At 38.2% G+C, this 18632-nt stretch overlaps 1 protein-coding gene across 2 annotated transcripts; it reads left to right on the top strand.

The window, feature by feature from the left end:
• Positions 1 to 194: 194 nt before the first annotated feature.
• HACD1 (3-hydroxyacyl-CoA dehydratase 1) lies at positions 195 to 18399 on the top strand. Of its 2 annotated transcripts, none has more exons than XM_051802524.1 (7): positions 195 to 436; positions 4523 to 4640; positions 5539 to 5557; positions 5645 to 5727; positions 8385 to 8506; positions 11059 to 11237; positions 12736 to 18399. In XM_051802524.1, the coding sequence occupies exons 1-7, from the start codon at positions 315 to 317 to the stop codon at positions 12816 to 12818; spliced, it is 726 nt and encodes a 241-aa protein (XP_051658484.1). In that variant the 5' UTR covers positions 195 to 314; the 3' UTR covers positions 12819 to 18399. The 2 variants fall into 2 exon arrangements, with proteins under 2 accessions (XP_051658484.1, XP_051658483.1); XM_051802523.1 differs by having other exon boundaries at positions 197 to 436; positions 5639 to 5727.
• Positions 18400 to 18632: the final 233 nt, after the last annotated feature.

Below are 18632 nucleotides of genomic sequence, written 5' to 3'. Positions count from 1 at the left end.
ACAATTTTCTGTCACTTTTGCTGGGGTGGGCTATGCCCGCTGCTGCTGCCTGACGGGGGGCGGCGAGGCCGGGTACCATCCCACAAGGAGCTCCCTCCCGATGGAGGATCGTCCGCCCCCGCCGGGTCTGTCTGGCCCGGGGAGCCCCACGGGGCGGAGGGAGGAGCGCGCAGGGCCATGTGAGCAGCTGGCGGCGGCAGCGGCCTCGGGGAAGACAGATGGGGTGAGAGACAGCGCGGGTCCGGCTGTCAGCGGCCGAGCCTCGCCGCGGAGGGAGCCCCTCCTCCCGCCGTGCGCTCCCGGCCGGGGCAACCATGGCGTCCAGCGAGGAGGACGGAGGTGGTAACGGCGCGGTGGAGGAGAAGGGCAAGAAACGGAAGCTGGGCGCCCTGGCCACAGCCTGGCTCATCTTCTACAACGTCGCCATGACCGCGGGGTGAGCGGGCGCGGGCGGAAGCTCGGCGGCTCCGCGGGGCAGCGCGGCGGGGGCGCGGCGGGCCCGGGGGGCTGCGGGGCGGGAGAGCCGGGATGCGGGGGAGCCGCCGGGACCGGGGCTATCCTGGCCCGCCGGGCATTGCCTAATACGGTGCAGCGCTGCCGGCCGCCGGCGCCCGCCGCCGAGGTTAAGTATAGCCGGCACCGGAATGCCGGGCGGGATGACGCGTCCCTCGGCACAGCCGCCGCCGCCGCCCGCCTCCGGATGGGGAGGCGAAAGCGCCCCTCGGTGCCGCCGGGAGCTTCACGCCCCGGGGTCCCGTGTGGGGCAGCGCGTTCGGGTCCGTGGGCCCCGGCTCTGGGCAAGCAAAGCCCACCCCAGCTCCCGGAGGGGAGAGCGTGGCCCGCAGAACCGGCTGTCATTAGTGATGAGCGGGGACGGGTGGAGGGGAAAGCGTTGCGGTAGCCTAGGGGGTTCGTTTGAGCTTGTGCTCTGTGCTGTGAGGCTTTGCTCTAGGGATAGTGGAACAGATCATAAGAACACTCAGATTTATGTTATTAGTGCTTGAAGCACCTATTTCCGCTTAATGAAAATTTGCCCTGTTCACTAATTATTGGGGGAAAATACCTCCAACCTTTTAATTTCCACATGCTTAAAAGAAAGCTAGGAATTAACCATTTTATAACTTCCAGAGTGATATTCATCAGGAGAACAGTTTTACTGTGGTTACCAGTGAGTGAATTCTCTGTCCTTTGAATGCCATAAAGCAAAACTGACATGCTGTAGTTGAAGCAGTTCAAGTACTGATGGAGAAAGCCAGGAATATGATCCTAATGGCTTTCTTCTCTCTATCATCCGTGAATCATGAGTAGGTATTTAAGTCTGTTCATATATTGCTGCAACACCTTTTGAAAAGTGTTTTTACTGAAAGTAATTTTTTTCTAACTGGCAGGTTACTGTTACCTCATTGAACTCCCAGACTTGTGCTCCATGTGTGAATTTGCTAATGAACACTGACTCTTGCCACAGACTTTTATATGTCTCTAAAAGATTATCGAACTATATTAGTTTTGACCTTAGGTGCTGCTTCAGTATCTCCCACTTCCTTCTCTCCCATCTGCCATTCTTATCAAAAAGGATTAAGACATGCAAAATTGGATATTTTATGTGGAAATGGAGAAAAAAAAAAGAGAGGAACAAATTCTTATAATCTTTTTTGGGTACAATTTAAGAGAAAAAATAAACATATGAAATAGAGCAATACTTAACAGGGGAACTACACAGGATAAATAAGTAGCTAGAACAGCATATTGGTCCAGTTATCCAGACAGTGCAATATAGCAAAGTGTTTCTAGAGTTTTAACAAACTAATGCATAACTGCATGTTAACAACCATTATAATAAAGAAAACTTGCAGCTTATCTTCCTTTCTAACACAGGTTTAAGGGACTAAAATGACAGATGAATACCCAGTTTTACTGAAGCCCCAACTGGAAATGCTGCCTTTATTATAGGAAGTGTTTTCCATTTCCTTGTGATTTGCAATACTCAGTCAAAGCCACTGACAACTAAATAAATCCAGCTACAGAAATTCATGTCCACATAAAAATTTATTTAAGAAAAATGTATTTGCAGTCTTCGCTTCTGAGTGTAGTCCAAGATTACTTCCCTCTGCAATGCTTTGGTTATGGAACAAGATACAGAGAATGTCTTGTTAGATTAGATGTATTATGACTTCTCAGTCTAGGGCTAGGACAGAGCTGTTGCTGTCACCATTCATGCTGCCAGCTGGATGTAAACTCACTGTCACCCTCCTCTTGTTAAACACATCCCTGTAAAACAGGGCAGCTTTACTGTGGAGAACTACAAGTGATATTTCGGTAATTCCGCATTTCCACAATGGTGGGAGACCACCTGAAATAAATCCACTCATATTTAAAATCCATTATAAAATCTAAGTGACACTTGCAGGGGAAAGTTTTGGAACTCTGGCAGATCGGATTCATGGGCTTAAAGTAGAAGGGATCAAGAAGGGGAATCATTCCTACCATGTGTGGAAGTCTGACTAACTATGTGAGTTTGAAATGCTGTCATGAAATGCTGGGATGGGCCATGCCAAGTGACTGCATAGCAGTAGCCACCTTGCGTAAGAGTTGTTGAGGGGCTGATACTGAAGTACGTGCCATCCGAGGTGAACAGGGACCTGTCATGATCCGTGCGACACTCACGCTGTTACAGCACAATGGATCTGACCAAAAGATTAGTATTTCCTGATACCCTGTTTCCAATATTAACCAATACCTTATGCCTAGGGAGGAGTATAGGAACAGTAGATGAGTTAAATATTTATCCAAATGTCTGTGTAAATATTTCTCTGAATGTTTATGCGCTCTCTGAATCTGCCTCTGAGTCTTTCTCAGACCCCTCTGCTTTGCTGCTTGGGCCCTTCCTTAGCCAGAACTCGTGTCACTGTACAGCGTGCTTGCTATGGCCTATGGAGAATGAAAGAACTCAGTATTTTTTCCCGGTATCATCAGATGAGAAGTTAAACTAAAATTGTTATAGTTTTGGGGTTTTATTTTTACCTCTCAAAATAGCCATCCATAGCTCTGGTTATGTCTGTGTCTATACTCAAGAATTTTTGTACTTTCTTAGTCTTTGTGGATTGAAACCTGAAGTTTTGAATCATCTTGCTAGTATGATGTCTTTATAAATGTGGTATAGCTCTGAAAGGTTGAGAGAGTTGAGGTTGTCCAGTATGGAGAGGAGAAGGCTCCAGGATGACATTATTGCAACCTTTTGGTACCTGAAGGGAGCCCACAAGAAAGCTGGAGAGGGACTTTTCACAAGGATCTGTAGTGATAGGACAAGGGGGAATGGCTTTAAACTGGAAGAAGGCGGGTTTATATTATATATTAGGAAGAAATTCTTTACTGTGAGGGTGGTGAGACACTTGCATACGTTGCCCAAAGAACCTGTATTTGCCCCATCCCTGGAAGTATCCAAGGCCAGGTTGGATGGAGCTCTGAGCAACCTGGTCTAGCGGAAGGTGTCCCTGCCCATGGCAGGAGAGTTGGAAGTAAATGATCTCTGAAGTCCTTTCCAACATAACATTCTACGATTCTGTGATAAAGGAACATATAGTACACTCTTCTGAAAATCTTAATTATATAAATATGGATTTATTGTGTGGAAGGAACTGTGCATGCCTTGGATTATTGTACAGAGTCTGGGCTGACGGTGGGGATCAACCAACCACAGTTTAGAAGTTTACTTTTCTTTAATCTCAATTTCCATTAAATTTAAATTTTGTATCAAATTCTAGTATGATTAAAAGATACTGTTACTCTCTTTCTTTTACATTGGAAGGGTTATTAGTTGGTATAATTGTTCAGCTTCCCCCCCCCCAAAAAAATAAAAGTAATCTAACATCCTCAAGTGTGCTAGTTAAATATACCTGCCTCTGGAAGCCAGGAGCATAGAACACCCATCTTTCAGCACTTTGCCACCTGATTTTTAAAGATCACTTCTCAACACTACTGAAAACATAATACTAATGGTAACTTCAGTTGGACAATCACAAACAGAAGCATTCAGATCACTAGTCAGTCCTGAAATCAATGAGTTGAGGGGCTGTGAAAAGTGTAAAACTGATGGGCATAGGTTCTGTTCCTTTACTCATTCAAACCTGCAACCCAAACAGTGGCTTCAGTGCCAAGTTCATCGTGTGTTTTCAAATAACAGTAATTAATGGTAGAGATGCATGAGGATTTAATAGTAAAAATATGGAGTCCCTGCTAGTGAAAAGTCTGATAGATTGGTGGCTTTGGGGGTTCCCTCAATTCAAGTCAATCCTCTCAAGGTAGCAAGTCATTCTCCATCCTTTTCCAAGTAAAGAGATAAGAGTGTAATGTTTACATAACATTATAATATTTATGTCTAAAGATATTTTTGATAATCAAAGAACACTGACAAGTGAAGAAGCAAAGATATTCTGTAAAGAAAAATACTCTACTAAATTATTTAGGATGGATGGATATTTTTAGAATTCTAATTTGAAATGTATCCATTCTCTTTCTTTTGTAGGTGGCTGGTATTAGGTATTGCCATGGTGCGGTTTTATATACAGAAAGGAACACATAGAGGCTTATTCAGAAGCGTTCAAAAGACGCTTAAATTTTTCCAGACATTTGCTTTGCTTGAGGTAAATTTTAAACATTAGTTTGCTTTACTGAATACTGCATATCATAGGCAAAACACATTATTATCCTGAATTTAAAATCAAAGTATTATATTAGTACTAGAAGTCCTTTTAAATTTATTATTTCATAAAGGAGTTTTATTATTTAATGAAGGAGGGGCAAGGTGATTACTTGAAACAAGTGGGCACATGTTTTTCAACCTTGATTCTAGTATTTCTTTAAATCAGACAGTGCCTGGGAACAGCTTCGATTTGAGAGTCTTGAATGAAAAAGGCAAAAATTCAAATGCATTTCAGCCATCAGATCAACCCTCTAGTGTTGTAGGTATTTCACCACCATCTCCAGAGATTATAGCTTACCTATTACTCCTTATACTGGACTTACTACCCTTTGTGCCTTTCCTGCTTCGCTTGTTTCCGGATCGGATTCATGTACATCTATGGAAGGAAGCTGTTGGGTTTATTGAGCACTTGCAGTTCTTTCCCAGGCACAACAAAGAGTTAACTTTTTTCATCAATCTGCCACAAAGTCTCTAGTTCAAACTATTAAAATCATGTCGCCAGCTGTATATAGTAAAATTCTGTCCTGTAAAATTCTTCTTTGAATAAGGTAATGGAAGGAAAATTTGCTAGTTGAAAATAAAGTGCTTTGTAAATATCTAAATGTCTAATTTATACAATTAGTTTTGAAAATAAATATCTTTCATGTGCTTGCACAGCTGAAATTCTGAGCCCGTTGTTGCCAGGGCTCTGCCGTGAATTTCTTTTCTGTTAGTTGGAGACAAAAGACCCTTCCCTTCAGAATTAAGCCTAGGTTTATATTAATATCAGAAGGCCATGCTTATAGTGTAGCTAGTAACATGCTGCACATCTGTAACCTCTAACTTATTTTTATTTACAGGTAGTCCACTGTGCAGTTGGTGAGTTCTTTGTTTTAGTTTCTCCTATAACTAGTTAAAACATGAATTGTGGAACAGAGATAACATGTTTCTCTTTTTAAGGAATAGTTCGCACATCTGTGCTTGTGACTGGGGTCCAAGTGAGTTCAAGAATCTTCATGGTGTGGTTCATTGCACATAGTATAAAACAGGTATGTGTGTAAGCAAGTTATGTTTTGATTGTTTTTAAGGAGAAGCTATTAATACAGTTCTCATTTCACAAGGAAGACCAATTTAAAAATTAATGATATTCCTTAATGAGTATGCTTACATACTCGAGTGCAATCTTGGAAGTTGGGGGTTAAAAAATGGAATTTATGTGCTTCTTCCCAGGAAACTGAGTCTGGGTCTTGCCTGTGAATCAGCAGTGTCTTCGGCACTGTGCTGGCTGTGGTCTGCCTAGGCGAGATCAATGACTACTGCTGTTATTTAGCAGCAAATCTACCACAGTGTTACCAGTTCCATTTCAAAAACTTTAATTAGCACTTGCTGAATTAATATAAATAAAACGTAAATTTGTGTATTTAAATTGATGTCTCATATTGAATTTACCTCGATAAACATGGTTGTGATTTTGCAGTTTATTTTAGGAACTATCTGAGAATTTAAATGTTATGGTAGTATTAACATTTGATGACATGCGTAAATGCACATCCAGCATGCCACAGTGGCACTTGTGGTCCTATATAAATGACTATAGTTTGTTTGCCTGGCTGTAGGTGGCTACTGTAAGGCTAGTGATTTGTTAGCAGAATGAAAGAAGGAGACTGCTTACAGCTCCTAGGTCGGACATTCGGGTCAGTTTCTGAGGTCTGCTTTCTGCGAAAGGCATGTAAGAATTAAGTGAAGGATTTTGTGCTCCTGAATTTCTTTAGAACTTGAAAAGCTGAGCCATTGAACTGTCTCACCAGCAGATGGCATAGGCCTTTCTGCAAATGGGTTATCCTAGCACCTGCCTCAGTTACCAAATCTCTTTGTTTCAGTTCACAGAGGACTCATTTTCTACAATGCATCTTTTTATTTACTGTTGCTTTTCTTAACATGGAATAGGCTTTTCATAGTTGGTTTGTTTTTTTTTTTTTTGGTAAGCTGTTTTCATTTTTTCCTTAAGGGAAAATGTCTCAAAGATTAAAAAGGTTTTTTATATTGAATGTTTACACAGAAGCTGGACTTACCACTGCATTTTGCCATTTTTTATTATCTATAGTGGACTAAATCTTTAGCATATCCAGTAATTTCTTTTATTTCCTTTATCTACAGTACAGTAGGTCAAGCTGTGTCCAAGAAAAAATACATGTGAATGTATGTCTGATTGTATTTCATGCTGTTATTGCTTAGCAGGCATGAATGTTCAGGGTCACTTTAGATGGTGAGAGGCATGTCAGTGATAATAGCCAGACCCAGATCTCTCCACTTGACTGGAGATTTGCAAGGCAATAGATAGAAATTCTCTGCATACTTATTTAAAAGCTCTTCAGCTTGGATTTAGCACTGTGACATGAATCCAAGTTTGGGTTATCAGTGTTTGTCTCTAATTGCGTGAGGCAAAGAACAGCCTAATTCTGTCTTTACTTTTGCTTCTCAGTTTGGATGTCTTTGCATTTCAGTTGTTCCTGTTTTGTTTGTGATTTTTTTTGTTCGTTATTTTTATATCCCAGTTTTTTCTATGATGTTGGTGAGATCCACTAAAAGTGCACCTTCTTTGACTGACACGTTGAGGGGGTGATTTTATGAGCACTTACCATTCTTCTTGACTTTTGACAGAGTTGTGGATTTTCAGCACCTTGGGGATAATAGTAAGCCTTGTCACCGTGTTGCATTTTTTTTTAAAAAAATCGTTTCCCTTTTTTGTAATTTTAACAAAACTTGAGTTATTTCACAGACATCCCTGGAGCTTTTCAGCCTTCAGGCATGGAAGTATATTACAAAATTCCTCCCTCTTAAAGAAAAGAAAATTACTTGTGTGTAATTCTTCTTCTCAGAAGGTAGTGTTTGTAATAGATCCCCGGGAGCCTTCTCTGTATTTGGGGACTTTTGTTTATTTGTTCACTCAAGAGTGAAAAAGAGCCGATGTTTTGAAATAGCAGAGATGTGCTACCTACTGATGAGGCAGTTTAATGACTCAGAACTTAAGTCTTAAACAGGATTGTTGAGTGGGTTTACCCAAAGCTCCTGATCTACCAACTACTCTTCATTTAATGAGCCATCTGTGCTCCACCTACTTAACTATCTTAGAGCTCCCTGAAGTCTGCCAAACTTGATCTTCTGTGACCAAGTTCCAGTTAGCAGATTATACAAAGCAATTCCTTTTGTCTAAAGTTTCATGGAGACGTGCATTATACAGTGAGGAGGAAGCAAGATAAAAAATAAGAGAAAGTCTAGGAGACAGAGTAGTGAAATGCAGGATGGTTAAAAACTCATTATGGAAAGAACATATCTTCTGTAGCATTGTTTTGTTCTTGCCGTTTTAAGGAGTAAGAAAATAAACAAGTAAGTCAACCACAAATAAAAGAGAGGGGCCACTAGCATAGTGAAAATGCAAGTAGAGAACAAAGGGAAGGAATAAGCATAATTATAGAGGTTTATATTTGATATTTGCTTAAAGGATAAAGATTGCTCAGTTTGCAAAATGTCTGTATGTTAGTACACACATATGATGTATTTACTGTACATATCACTTTTATGACAAAATCTTCTTTCTTTATAAGATGTTAGTTCTGTTCCATGTATCTTAAAGAGAAGTCTGTTGCATTTGCACAGAAAAGAGGCTTAAGGATGAAGAAAATGTTGGTTCTTTATACTTCCGCAGATCCAGAATGAGGAGAGCGTTATTCTTTTTCTGGTGGTATGGACTGTGACAGAGATTACTCGATATTCCTTCTACACATTCAACCTGCTCAACCATTTGCCATACTTCATTAAATGGGCCAGGTGGAGATGTCTTGCACTTCAGTCTGTCATGGTTCTGTGCATGGTAGTTTCTCGCATGCTGAGCTAACACTCAGGAGAGCAGAGTTTTGAGCTTTCGCTATGTGTCAGCAAAGTGCAAGTTGGTTGCTTTCTGTACTTGGCATCATTGTTGCTTGGTTTTAAATGTTAAAAGTATTTTAGCTGAGATTTTTGGGGTCTGATTTATTCATTGCTTTCCGTGTCTCACAGTTTGAGCTCTGCTTTCACTTACTCTTAAATTTTTTTCTTTATCTTTGGAGACCTCTTTTAACTTAAATATGACTCTTTAAGATGCTTTTGAATACTGTGCCCAAAATTAAGCACCTGTGCTAGTCTTTGTGGATGTCAGTTCTTTGAAAATATGGGCATTGTTGTCACTCAGTCTGTGTGCGTATTGTTACTTTATATGAAGTTCTGCTTTATCAGAGCTTTTGTAAGATTATATCCATGTAGTGAAGTTAAGTATTGACTTAGTTTAGCCCACATAAAAAGTGTATTCCATATCAAAACTATTTGGATTTTGAAGCATACTTAGGGTTGGCCATTAGATCACATATATTATGGAGACTACCTGTTTATCAGAAGACTGGAAGACTATTCTCTGTATTCATTATTTTAAAAATACATGTAAGACAGGATGTTAAAAGGAAAATATCTAACCTACGTTCAGTGCAGGTGACTCTTATTTAAAAGAGTTTGTTATTTTCCTTCATTTTTGTTTTATAGATAATTCAATTTTGATGCTTCTAATATACTTCTTTGGTGTGTCTGATATTTATGTCCATTCCTATAATATGTTATATTTTTGCTAGTACCTAAGATGATAGACTTGGTTACGTTTAAGCATTAAATGGCAAACTTAAAAATAATCAGGTTGGCTGTCATTAATAGCTTTTTATGTAGGCTTCAGAAAGAAATGTGCATCCATTGACAGATATACTTTTTGCCATCAGTGTGTCTTGAATGACAAGATTTTGTTTCCTTAATATAGACAATAGAGAAAATCGACATTCTAACAGCAGAGTTATGTGGTGAAATATATTATAAACAAAACACTTGAAAATATGTTATCTTTTCATAGAGTCCAAAATATCCCGTCAAGATTTATGGATAAACAAACAGCACAACTGGACATAAATTCAGTACTCCAAGAGAGCTGGAATTTCTGATCTTTAGCTTATAACTGTAAAAGATTCTCCTGTCTGTTGTTAATGGAATTGGTATGCTTCAAATTTTAGTTCGGAATTGTTGGGGTTTTTTTAACTGCGTAGAGACACACTGTGTGTAAATCATTGCCTCAGTTCCTTCTAATACCTCCTCTAATCTATAGTGTTCCCAGTGGTGCCAAGCAATAGGGCAAGAGGCAATGGACAGGAACTGATGCACAGGAAGTTCCACCTGAATATGCCGAGGAACTTCTTTACTGTGAAGGTGACTGAGCACTGCAACAGGTTGCCCAGAGAGGTTGTGGAGTGTCCCTCACTGGAGATATGCAAGAACTGTCTGGAAACAATCCTGTGCCACGTGCTCTGGGATGATCCTGCTTGAGCAGGAAGGTTGGACCAGATGATCCGCTATGGTCCCCTCTAACTTGACCCATTCTGTGATTTTGTGATTTCCCTAATCTGCAGTCTGACTGCAAGTCCTCTAAGCCCATTTACTTCTAGGAGGGTTTCATGTTTAGTCGCTGCTGTTTTGGATCTCGTCTCTTTTGGTCAGGGAGCGCACACTGTGCCTTTCTCTCTGTGCCACAGCTGTCATTGCTGTTCCCTGCGTGAACTGGAGAATTTTTCCTTAGGAGAACCTGCATATCCATGGTGCACTGTGTGTAAGGACAGCACAAAGCCTTTTGATTACAGTTTTTCATTTTGTCACTGCCTATGTGGCCTGTGGCATTCAAACCACATTTTCTTTAAACTGAATGCTTCGTCTTTGATTTGAACATCTTCTTCTCACTTTAAAATCGATCTGATAAGTTTCTGGCACTGCCATTTTCTTTTATTTTTTTATTCCAATTTCCATTAGTGGTAAATGTAGTATTATTTGAATTTCCCATGTGGTAGCAAGTAAAACAGACTGATGTTTCTCAATGTTTTCATTATCTTCAAATAAATTATAATACATACAGTTGACTAAGTGTGCATGCTCTGTGATAAAAATATGTAAGATCATCTGAATTTGGGATTCAGTCCTGATCTGAATCCTGTCAATAACAACAGGAGCCAAGATCAGTACATGTAAAAAAAAATCATTATCGGAGACTACAAGTTTGAGGAATGTTTTATTATAAAGACATACAAACACTCTGATACTTCACTGTTCTTAAATAAAAGCACTGAGGAATGCATGCTCTATAAATCTAAGCAACTCTCTCCAAAGTAAATGTAACTGGTGTTCTGTGCCAAGTCAGGATGTGATCTTTGATTTTGGTGCAAGATCTACTGTAATACATTGCTGTGCCACTAATAATAACCAGAGAAAATTTTAAATTTGGGGAGTGTTTCTCACTAAGTTTTTTTTACTTTTTAATGCAGATACAACTTTTTTATCATTTTGTATCCTGCTGGAGTTGCAGGTGAACTGCTAACCATATATGCTGCTTTACCCTATGTGAAGAAAACAGGAATGTTTTCACTGAGACTTCCCAACAAATATAATGTCTCCTTTGACTACTATTACTTCCTTATTATTGTCATGTTCTCCTATGTGCCATGTAAGTATTATTTAACTGCAGAAACGTTTTAACATAATAATCAGTCATCAGCAATGCTGGAAGCACTGCCTGTAGTAAAATTAGCTGAACATTTTCTACTGTAAAAGCCTGCTTTTTCTTGTTCCAAGCTTTGCTGTGCTTTAATTGGTTAGACTGAAATTTTCTGTCCTGTTATCTGTCTCAGAACATAAGCTGTCATAAATTTTAGTGAAAATGCTAAAAACATTTCTAAGACTTGTACAAAGTAAAAAAACTTTTTGCTTACATGCAGAAATGTCTGTAACTGTGTCACTGAGACTTCCTAGTGCCTCGACCACTTTGAAGCAATGGCTTAAAAATGGTTCTGCAAATTGTGCCAGAGGTTTGCTGTGTTGTTACTGCTACTAATGCTCATTTACCTCTGAAAAATCACAATTCTAGCATGCTTGGGAAAAACTTGAAACGATATCCTCCAAGATTTCATTTTCACAGAAATCAGCCCTTCCTTCCCTGCCTTCAGACCTCTCAGAACATCTTTAGTCCCTGGTTTAATCAGTTTGTCCTTGTGCTTAACGGATACCAGAAGCCACAGATCAATCGGCTGAACTAAGCTAAGGGTAGAGAGACTATCTGTCTTTCACTTTCAGTGTTATTTCCACAGGTATCCTAAGCAGTGAAGATGAGGAGAAAGCAACCTGATTCAGATACACTGCCACAAATGGGACTAGATCAAACTAGGGATATGTAATATTTTAGATAACATTACTAACAGAATATATAATAGAATATTTTGAAGAATCTGTACATTGAGGTTGGAAACAAGGTAGCAGGTTAGAGAGAGAAATAGAGAAAGAGGAAAACTGAAGTTAAAAGGTCCGTGATTTACATTCATAAAGGGAGAAAGAGACCTTAAGCATGGACTTTCATAATATGTACATACACTGAAATTTTTTGTCACAGGAAATCATGAAGGCCAACAAGTGAGATTGATGTCAGTAAAAAATGTCCTAAGCTGTCATAACTTATTAATGGTTTTACAGCTGTTTATATAACTTAACGTTTAAGGAATAAATCTAGTTTTCTAACCATTAAGTATAAGAATCAAATCTGTCAGCAGGACAGTAATATAATAGATGACAGAGGGCCAGGAGAAAGGGATCTTCTCACTTGAGACTTGAACAAGTAGGTTAAATTTGTATCCTCAAAGTCTTAATTCAAACATGCTTACCTTAGCACAGATTTGAAGGCTTCAGGCACTGCCAGAATGTGATTAAGTCCTGTTTCTAGAAAGAAAGTGTTGAAGCAAAATTCCTTGAACACAGGGTATATATTCAGGGGACCTTGTCTGACTTTTGAGTAATTGTTTTGTAATTCACTGCAATGTTAATGACTTGTTATTATTTACCTTAACCAACTGCAGCACTGTGTGCCATAATTTTTACTCATTCTGCAAAATTGTGTTTTATATGATCTGTTGAATTTTGTCATCTAATTTGCTTTCTTTTATGCTTCTATCAAGTATTTCCACAACTCTACTTCCACATGCTGCGGCAGAGAAGAAGGGTGCTTCATGGAGAAGTGATTGTGGAAAAGGACGATTGAATCAAGATGTGTAACTATGGTGCTTTTAGTGGAAAACAAAAAAGAGGGTAAAACCTCAATATTTCCTGTGATTTTTCTGAGTCCAAGTTTTAAAACATGGAACAAGAATAAACAACTGTGCATAAAATAGCATGGATTCTATTATTTTTACAACTGATATATTTTCAGACCTATCTTTTCATCCTCGGTTTCGCTTTGGTTTTTAATTGTCTAATTCTTCAAACAAATTATTTTCTTATTTTCACAAATAGTTTTCTTGGTTTCACAAATAGCTTTAAGAATTGGAATAGTTGGCTACTGTGCCCTCTGTTCAGAAAGTTGTGTTATAACCTGTAGTCATCATCAAGAACAGAAGGAGAGTTGATAGGTTGTACTGAAAGTGAGTCTTCTGGAAAACAGCAGAGTGTAAATTGGGTAATTGTGTTTTTCATAGTCTAGGTGGCTTGAATGTTATTTAAGCTTTTTATTAAATAATACCTTTCCTGTTATAAGTACTGTAGCACGTTGTTGAACAATCTTTGAATTACAGTAGGACTTTGGATAGCAGCAAGGTCCTTGATTGTCAGTGCAAATTTGGATCTCCCTGTATTTTCATTTGTAATTTACAGATAAGTAGAATAACAGATATCAAATTAAGTGTTTAAAAGTTTGTGCTGAGGAGTAGACTTGATGTGCCTACCTTTCTCTGATCAGTGGCTGGAATGGGACTCATTTGCAGAGAAAGTCTGACTAGCATTGTGTTTGCTATTCTACACTTAAATTATGTATGCAGAAAAATCTCAGTTTTGCATTTAGAAACTGTAGCTATAGTGAGATATTTGACTTCTTATAAATAGCTCTGTGGGATAAAATATATTTGAAATAACGTCTTAAAATAGAAATTGTGCTTTGAATCATCCCATTGTGCAATTTTAATTGCTTCCTTTCCATTAATTGTTTATACTGTGTTGACCTAATTCTATTCAATGTCTTCAATAATCTGCAAGAAGGATCTGCAGTATATTAATGAAAGTTACAGATGATATTGCATTGTATGATACCTGAGTGGGAGATGTCCAACAAATTAGACACTGCCTAAGGGATTCAGAGAAAAGGTAATGCATTTGAGGAAACTTGGATACTTAGTGAGAGAGAGAGAGAGAAGATTGAAATGTAGTAATGTGGTAAGCAGCTTTGATAATGTAGGCAACAAAATTGCTTCTGGCATCACTAATGTCAAAAGAAGAGTATATATGCAGACGAGCTGCATTAGGCAGCTAGAAATCAGAATATTTGTGATTGCTGAGGTGATATCTGGAGTACAGTCTTATATTTTTGGGTACCTCAAGAATTGAGACAATCTTTTGAAAAGTCACAGAACAAAACCATGATTAGTTTAAGTGAGAAAGAAGTCGGAAAGATCGAGTCATTACTGTGTATAATTTTTTGTTTTATGAGAAATACAGGTAAAGGAAGAGGCTTTCTAAGTATAATGGTGCAACTGGAATTGATTATATGAATTTGAAACAAGGTGAATAGCCAATGAATGTCAGGAGAAAGATCCTACTAATGAGATCAGTTAGGCTATGGAATGACACAGTATGCTTATCAATGCATACAATTTCTTGGAAGGTTTTCATTTATATTTCACAAGAGTTTGAGCTATGTACTTGCAGAGGCAGTTTCCATTTTTAGGTTCAATGATTCTGTGGTAATACAGCTTTTTTGAAATTTGTAGCTGCACCTTTTTCTGGTGTATCAGGTAGTTTGATAAAAAAAGCAAGGATTTGCTATTTCCCTAACTTTCAAATTCCATTTTGTGCCTTACATCTGTGATATTTATGCCTATCTTCATTACACGTAAATGAGTTTCCTTTTAAACAACAGGTGCATAGTGGACTTGAGATAGAAGAGTTGTATTTTTTGCAGTTTTAAAAGGTGGAATCTTCGTATTCTTTAAAACAAATTTCACACAAGGTGCTATAATTTAACTTACTACTTCTGTGTTTTGTATGTAGCTAAAATTATTAAAGGTTTGAGATATAAACTGTAATTACAACACTGAATCACAAAATAGTTGTGTTACACATATTCAGACTAGCAGTTGTTTTTGTCCAAAGTTCTTAGAGTACTGTTTTATAAACTCCACTTGCTTTTTGATCCATGAGGAACATCATGGCATTTTTCAGAAGTATATCTCAGTTAGCAAGCAGAATAGTGTGATTAAATATAACTAACTAAGATTAGATTAAGTTCTGTGCCTTTTTTACTGTCAGGGCAGCTCACTGAAGACCATAGCTATCAATTAATTGAAAATGCATTGGATACTTTAAGGGTGTGATTTTGAAATCCTGGGTCAGATGAGTGTATCCCACAGATACTATTCCTGCAATAAAAGGAATACTTGCACTATAATACTGTATTATATTTTTTTTCATTGTGTCCTAAGGATATTATATGTCCATCAAGGAGCTATTTTTATATCCTTTTGTACATGTGACATGAAAAAAATACAGCACTGTTTGCTAAAATCTTGAGTTGCACTTTCATAGAGCAACAGTGTACAAGGTAATGATACAATTTAAAAACTGATTTACAGCTACAATATAGTCATGATAAATGAGTACAAATAAAGCTAAAAATTACTTACAGTATCACATTCAGCGTTTCATAGACCAGAGAGATTACCATGTAGATTATTTGACATGGCATGTACTTTAAAAAAAAGTAAGCAACATGTATCTTTTCTTACTCTTTTTTTTTGACTGAAACCTTTTGCTGAATCCTCCATGTATACCTTTTCATAGAATCACTAAGATTGGAAAAGACCTGCAAGATCATCAAGTCCGACCTTTGACCAAACACCACCATGTCAACTAGACCACAGCACTAAGTGCAATGTCCAATTGCTTCTTGAATGCTTCCAGGGATGGTGACTCCACCATCTCCCTGGACAGCCAGACCCAAAGTCTGACCACCCTTTCAGTGAAGAAATTCTTCCTGATGTCCAACCTGAACCTCCCCTGGCGCAGCTTGAGGCCTTTTCCTCCTTTCCAGTTGTTAGTTGCTATATTGTTAAAATATCTTCTGAAAGATAGTGAGAATTGCAAGTCAAATCCTCTTGCTATTGACTTCAGACTTCCTAGGTAGCTTACTTAAATTTCAGTATAACATCATGAAAAGTTTAATTAGCTTGTTAAATAGACATTAAAATTAAGTATGATTTTCATATGGTGCTCTCTTTCCAACTTCTTTTTTACACCTATCTTTTTTTTGTCTTATTCTCTGCAATATTCCTAGTTTTCTAAAGCATTTAAATCCTCCTGCTTATGTAAGATTAGAAATGTATTCAAACATAAGCATCTCTACTGTTTTCATGTAGTCTTCAACAAATTGTTTTCTTACTTGTGCTATACATGTTTTCTGAAATGAATTCATATAGAGCATGGCCTTATGAAGCTTTTCTAATGACATTACACAGGAATATGCATTTGGAAGGAGATTCCTATTCATCAGGTGACCTTGCCTACTATTGGTAGTAACAGAAACACACCACCCTTCATATAAAATCCAGCTAAAAGCCGCTGGATTTCTTGAGGTTCTCCCCAGCACTCTCGCAGCCTTCCCATTGTGAAAGGCTGTTTTGAGACAGATTGAGGTGGCTTGTGTCATCACAACTCTGCCCAGAATGTCTGGAAGCCAGATCCTGGCCTCAGGGCAAGGACAGCAGAAAGGAATATGATGCTGAGATATTGCATCTCCTGCATTAGCTGCGAAGGGGTCACTGGGGCCATTGTGAACAGTAGCTGATAGATGTAATTTCTCTCACCACGCAGGGTGTGGGAAGAGAGGAAGCACAGTGTGCTCTCATACCTTTTGCCTAGGAAGTTCAGGAGATCAACTGGGAGGATCTCTGTGATAAAGGGTGTGTTGCAGAAAGGGCTTTCCTGCTCCACTCAGCTATCTTATTACTATCTATTAGCCTATATATCTTGAGATATACTGGTATGCCAAGGTGGGTGTGCCACACTGCTCTCAATCATCTAGTTCAAAATTAACTGCCTTGGATAAATGGTGCAGCATGCTGCTTCTAATTCCCATTGAGCATAACATTTAGCCAGCTTCATGTTAATGAATAGATTGCAATGACTAGTTAATAGGTAGGTGTATGAAGACTTTTTCTGTGACCAGATGGAACCTACCTTTCTTATTCAGATAAAATATTTTAAATCTAGGTCTAGCTACTGCTCTGACTGTGGTACTTGCAGTCTTCACAGCTGCTTACTTCAGTGGATATTTGGATTTTTATGTGATTAATAAATAAACTATAATGAAAACAAGTTACAAACATTATAATAATTTATAATTTAAGGTAGTTGCTACATTAACACTTTTTTGTGAATTCAGTTCTTACTTAATCTACCTTAGAAAGAAAAAAATGAAGGAAAGTTAATACAAATAAGTGTTCTGCACTGAGAAGTAGGGCTTCATAAATCAAAATTTTCATGCAGGCAAACTGGCCGCAGTTCATAAAGGATTGGTTATGTGTTTTTGAACAAAAAGGTTGAAAGCTTTTCTGAAAATTAAAATTTATATCATAACGTATATTTTAAAATCTGCTGAGAGATACTGTATTATTTATTACCAGTTTATAATTTAAATTCATGCCAAACATACAGTTTTTATAGATGATTAACTGTAGGCCATTAAAATGTTTCATTCTGTGTTTGTTACAGTGGCTGTTTAAAAAACAAACACCTCATGTTTCTGCACAGCTCTGTGTTCTCTTGCTCAAGTGAGTTGCAGTATGGTTATTGTCTACAATGCTTTGCAAGGCTGCTAAAGTGGCAGGTTCCTATTTGCAAGGGATAGCTCCTTAAACTTGCTTTCATGATGGCACACCTTCACAGTGGGTTCAGTGAGTAAAACTGTATGCCACTGGTGCCATTCTAGGGGTCCTGAGTGCCTTCAGTAGGACTGAAGGCTTTACAGTCATAAGGAGTCATCCTTATGACTTCCTCAATGGAGAAGACCTGTCTTGTGAACTCTTAGGTCACAGAAGTAAGTCTGGCAAGTGAACTTAAGGCTGTACCAAGACAAACTGTGGAGAACCTGGATGTTGGGTAACTCTAGCCCTCTCATAAGAAGTTGCTGTCAAGTTCAGGCCTGCAACTGGTAGTGGCTGGCAATGTTCAATACTTTCTGTGTCATGTTGTATCACCTGAAACGTTGTCTTTTTATTCATACCTCTCTATCTTCTGTGTTCAGTCTTGAATGTATTTGAATGTCCTTTCAGTTGATGGCTTTGTAAAAGTGTAAGTACAAAAAAATTTATCTAAGTGTATCATGTATAGAATTGTACTTAAAGATTCTTAATAATGTAATTGCACTGCAGCTGCTTATTACTGTTATTTCTTCTGAAATGTGTTATCACTAGCAGTTTACAGAGACAGGAAAACAACACAATACGATACTTTAATAACTTATTTATTTGCAAAGATTATAAGGGTTTTTGGGATATAGATTCAGATATTTGTTTTAGAGATTGTTAATACTGTAGCACTGTAGAAACTATTCATCAATTAAAAGATGTTCTAAAGTACGTTCTATTTGATTTATTTTTTTTTAGCATCTAGAAGTAATTCAGCATTCAGCATAATACATCAGCCTGGTTCTGTTTGCAAATACTATACTTTTTTTATCTAGAATTATTTCACAAATTAATCTTGAGGCCCCCTGTAACATATTTACTATTAGAAAGCCTTCGTTTCCATTTTTCTTAAAATATATTCCATAAAAAGAGGTAGGTTTGAGTAGTAATGTTGGTTTATCATA

Source organism: Manacus candei, unplaced genomic scaffold (assembly GCF_025592945.1).
Source record: "Manacus candei isolate 608988 ecotype Guabito, Panama unplaced genomic scaffold, ASM2559294v1 h1tg000056l, whole genome shotgun sequence".
Taxonomy (NCBI): Eukaryota; Metazoa; Chordata; class Aves; order Passeriformes; family Pipridae; genus Manacus; species Manacus candei.
The sequence above is the reverse complement of the archived record's forward strand: the minus strand, read 5'-3'. Positions and strand labels throughout refer to the sequence as shown.

Coding starts and splice junctions, on each gene's coding strand:
- HACD1 (XM_051802523.1), top strand. CDS start 315: ATGGCGTCCAGCGAGGAGGACGGAGGTGGTAACGGCGCGGTGGAGGAG. Junction 8,507..11,058: donor TACTTCATTAAATGGGCCAG/GTGGAGATGTCT, acceptor TTTTTAATGCAG/ATACAACTTTTTTATCATTT. Junction 11,238..12,735: donor CATGTTCTCCTATGTGCCAT/GTAAGTATTATT, acceptor GCTTCTATCAAG/TATTTCCACAACTCTACTTC.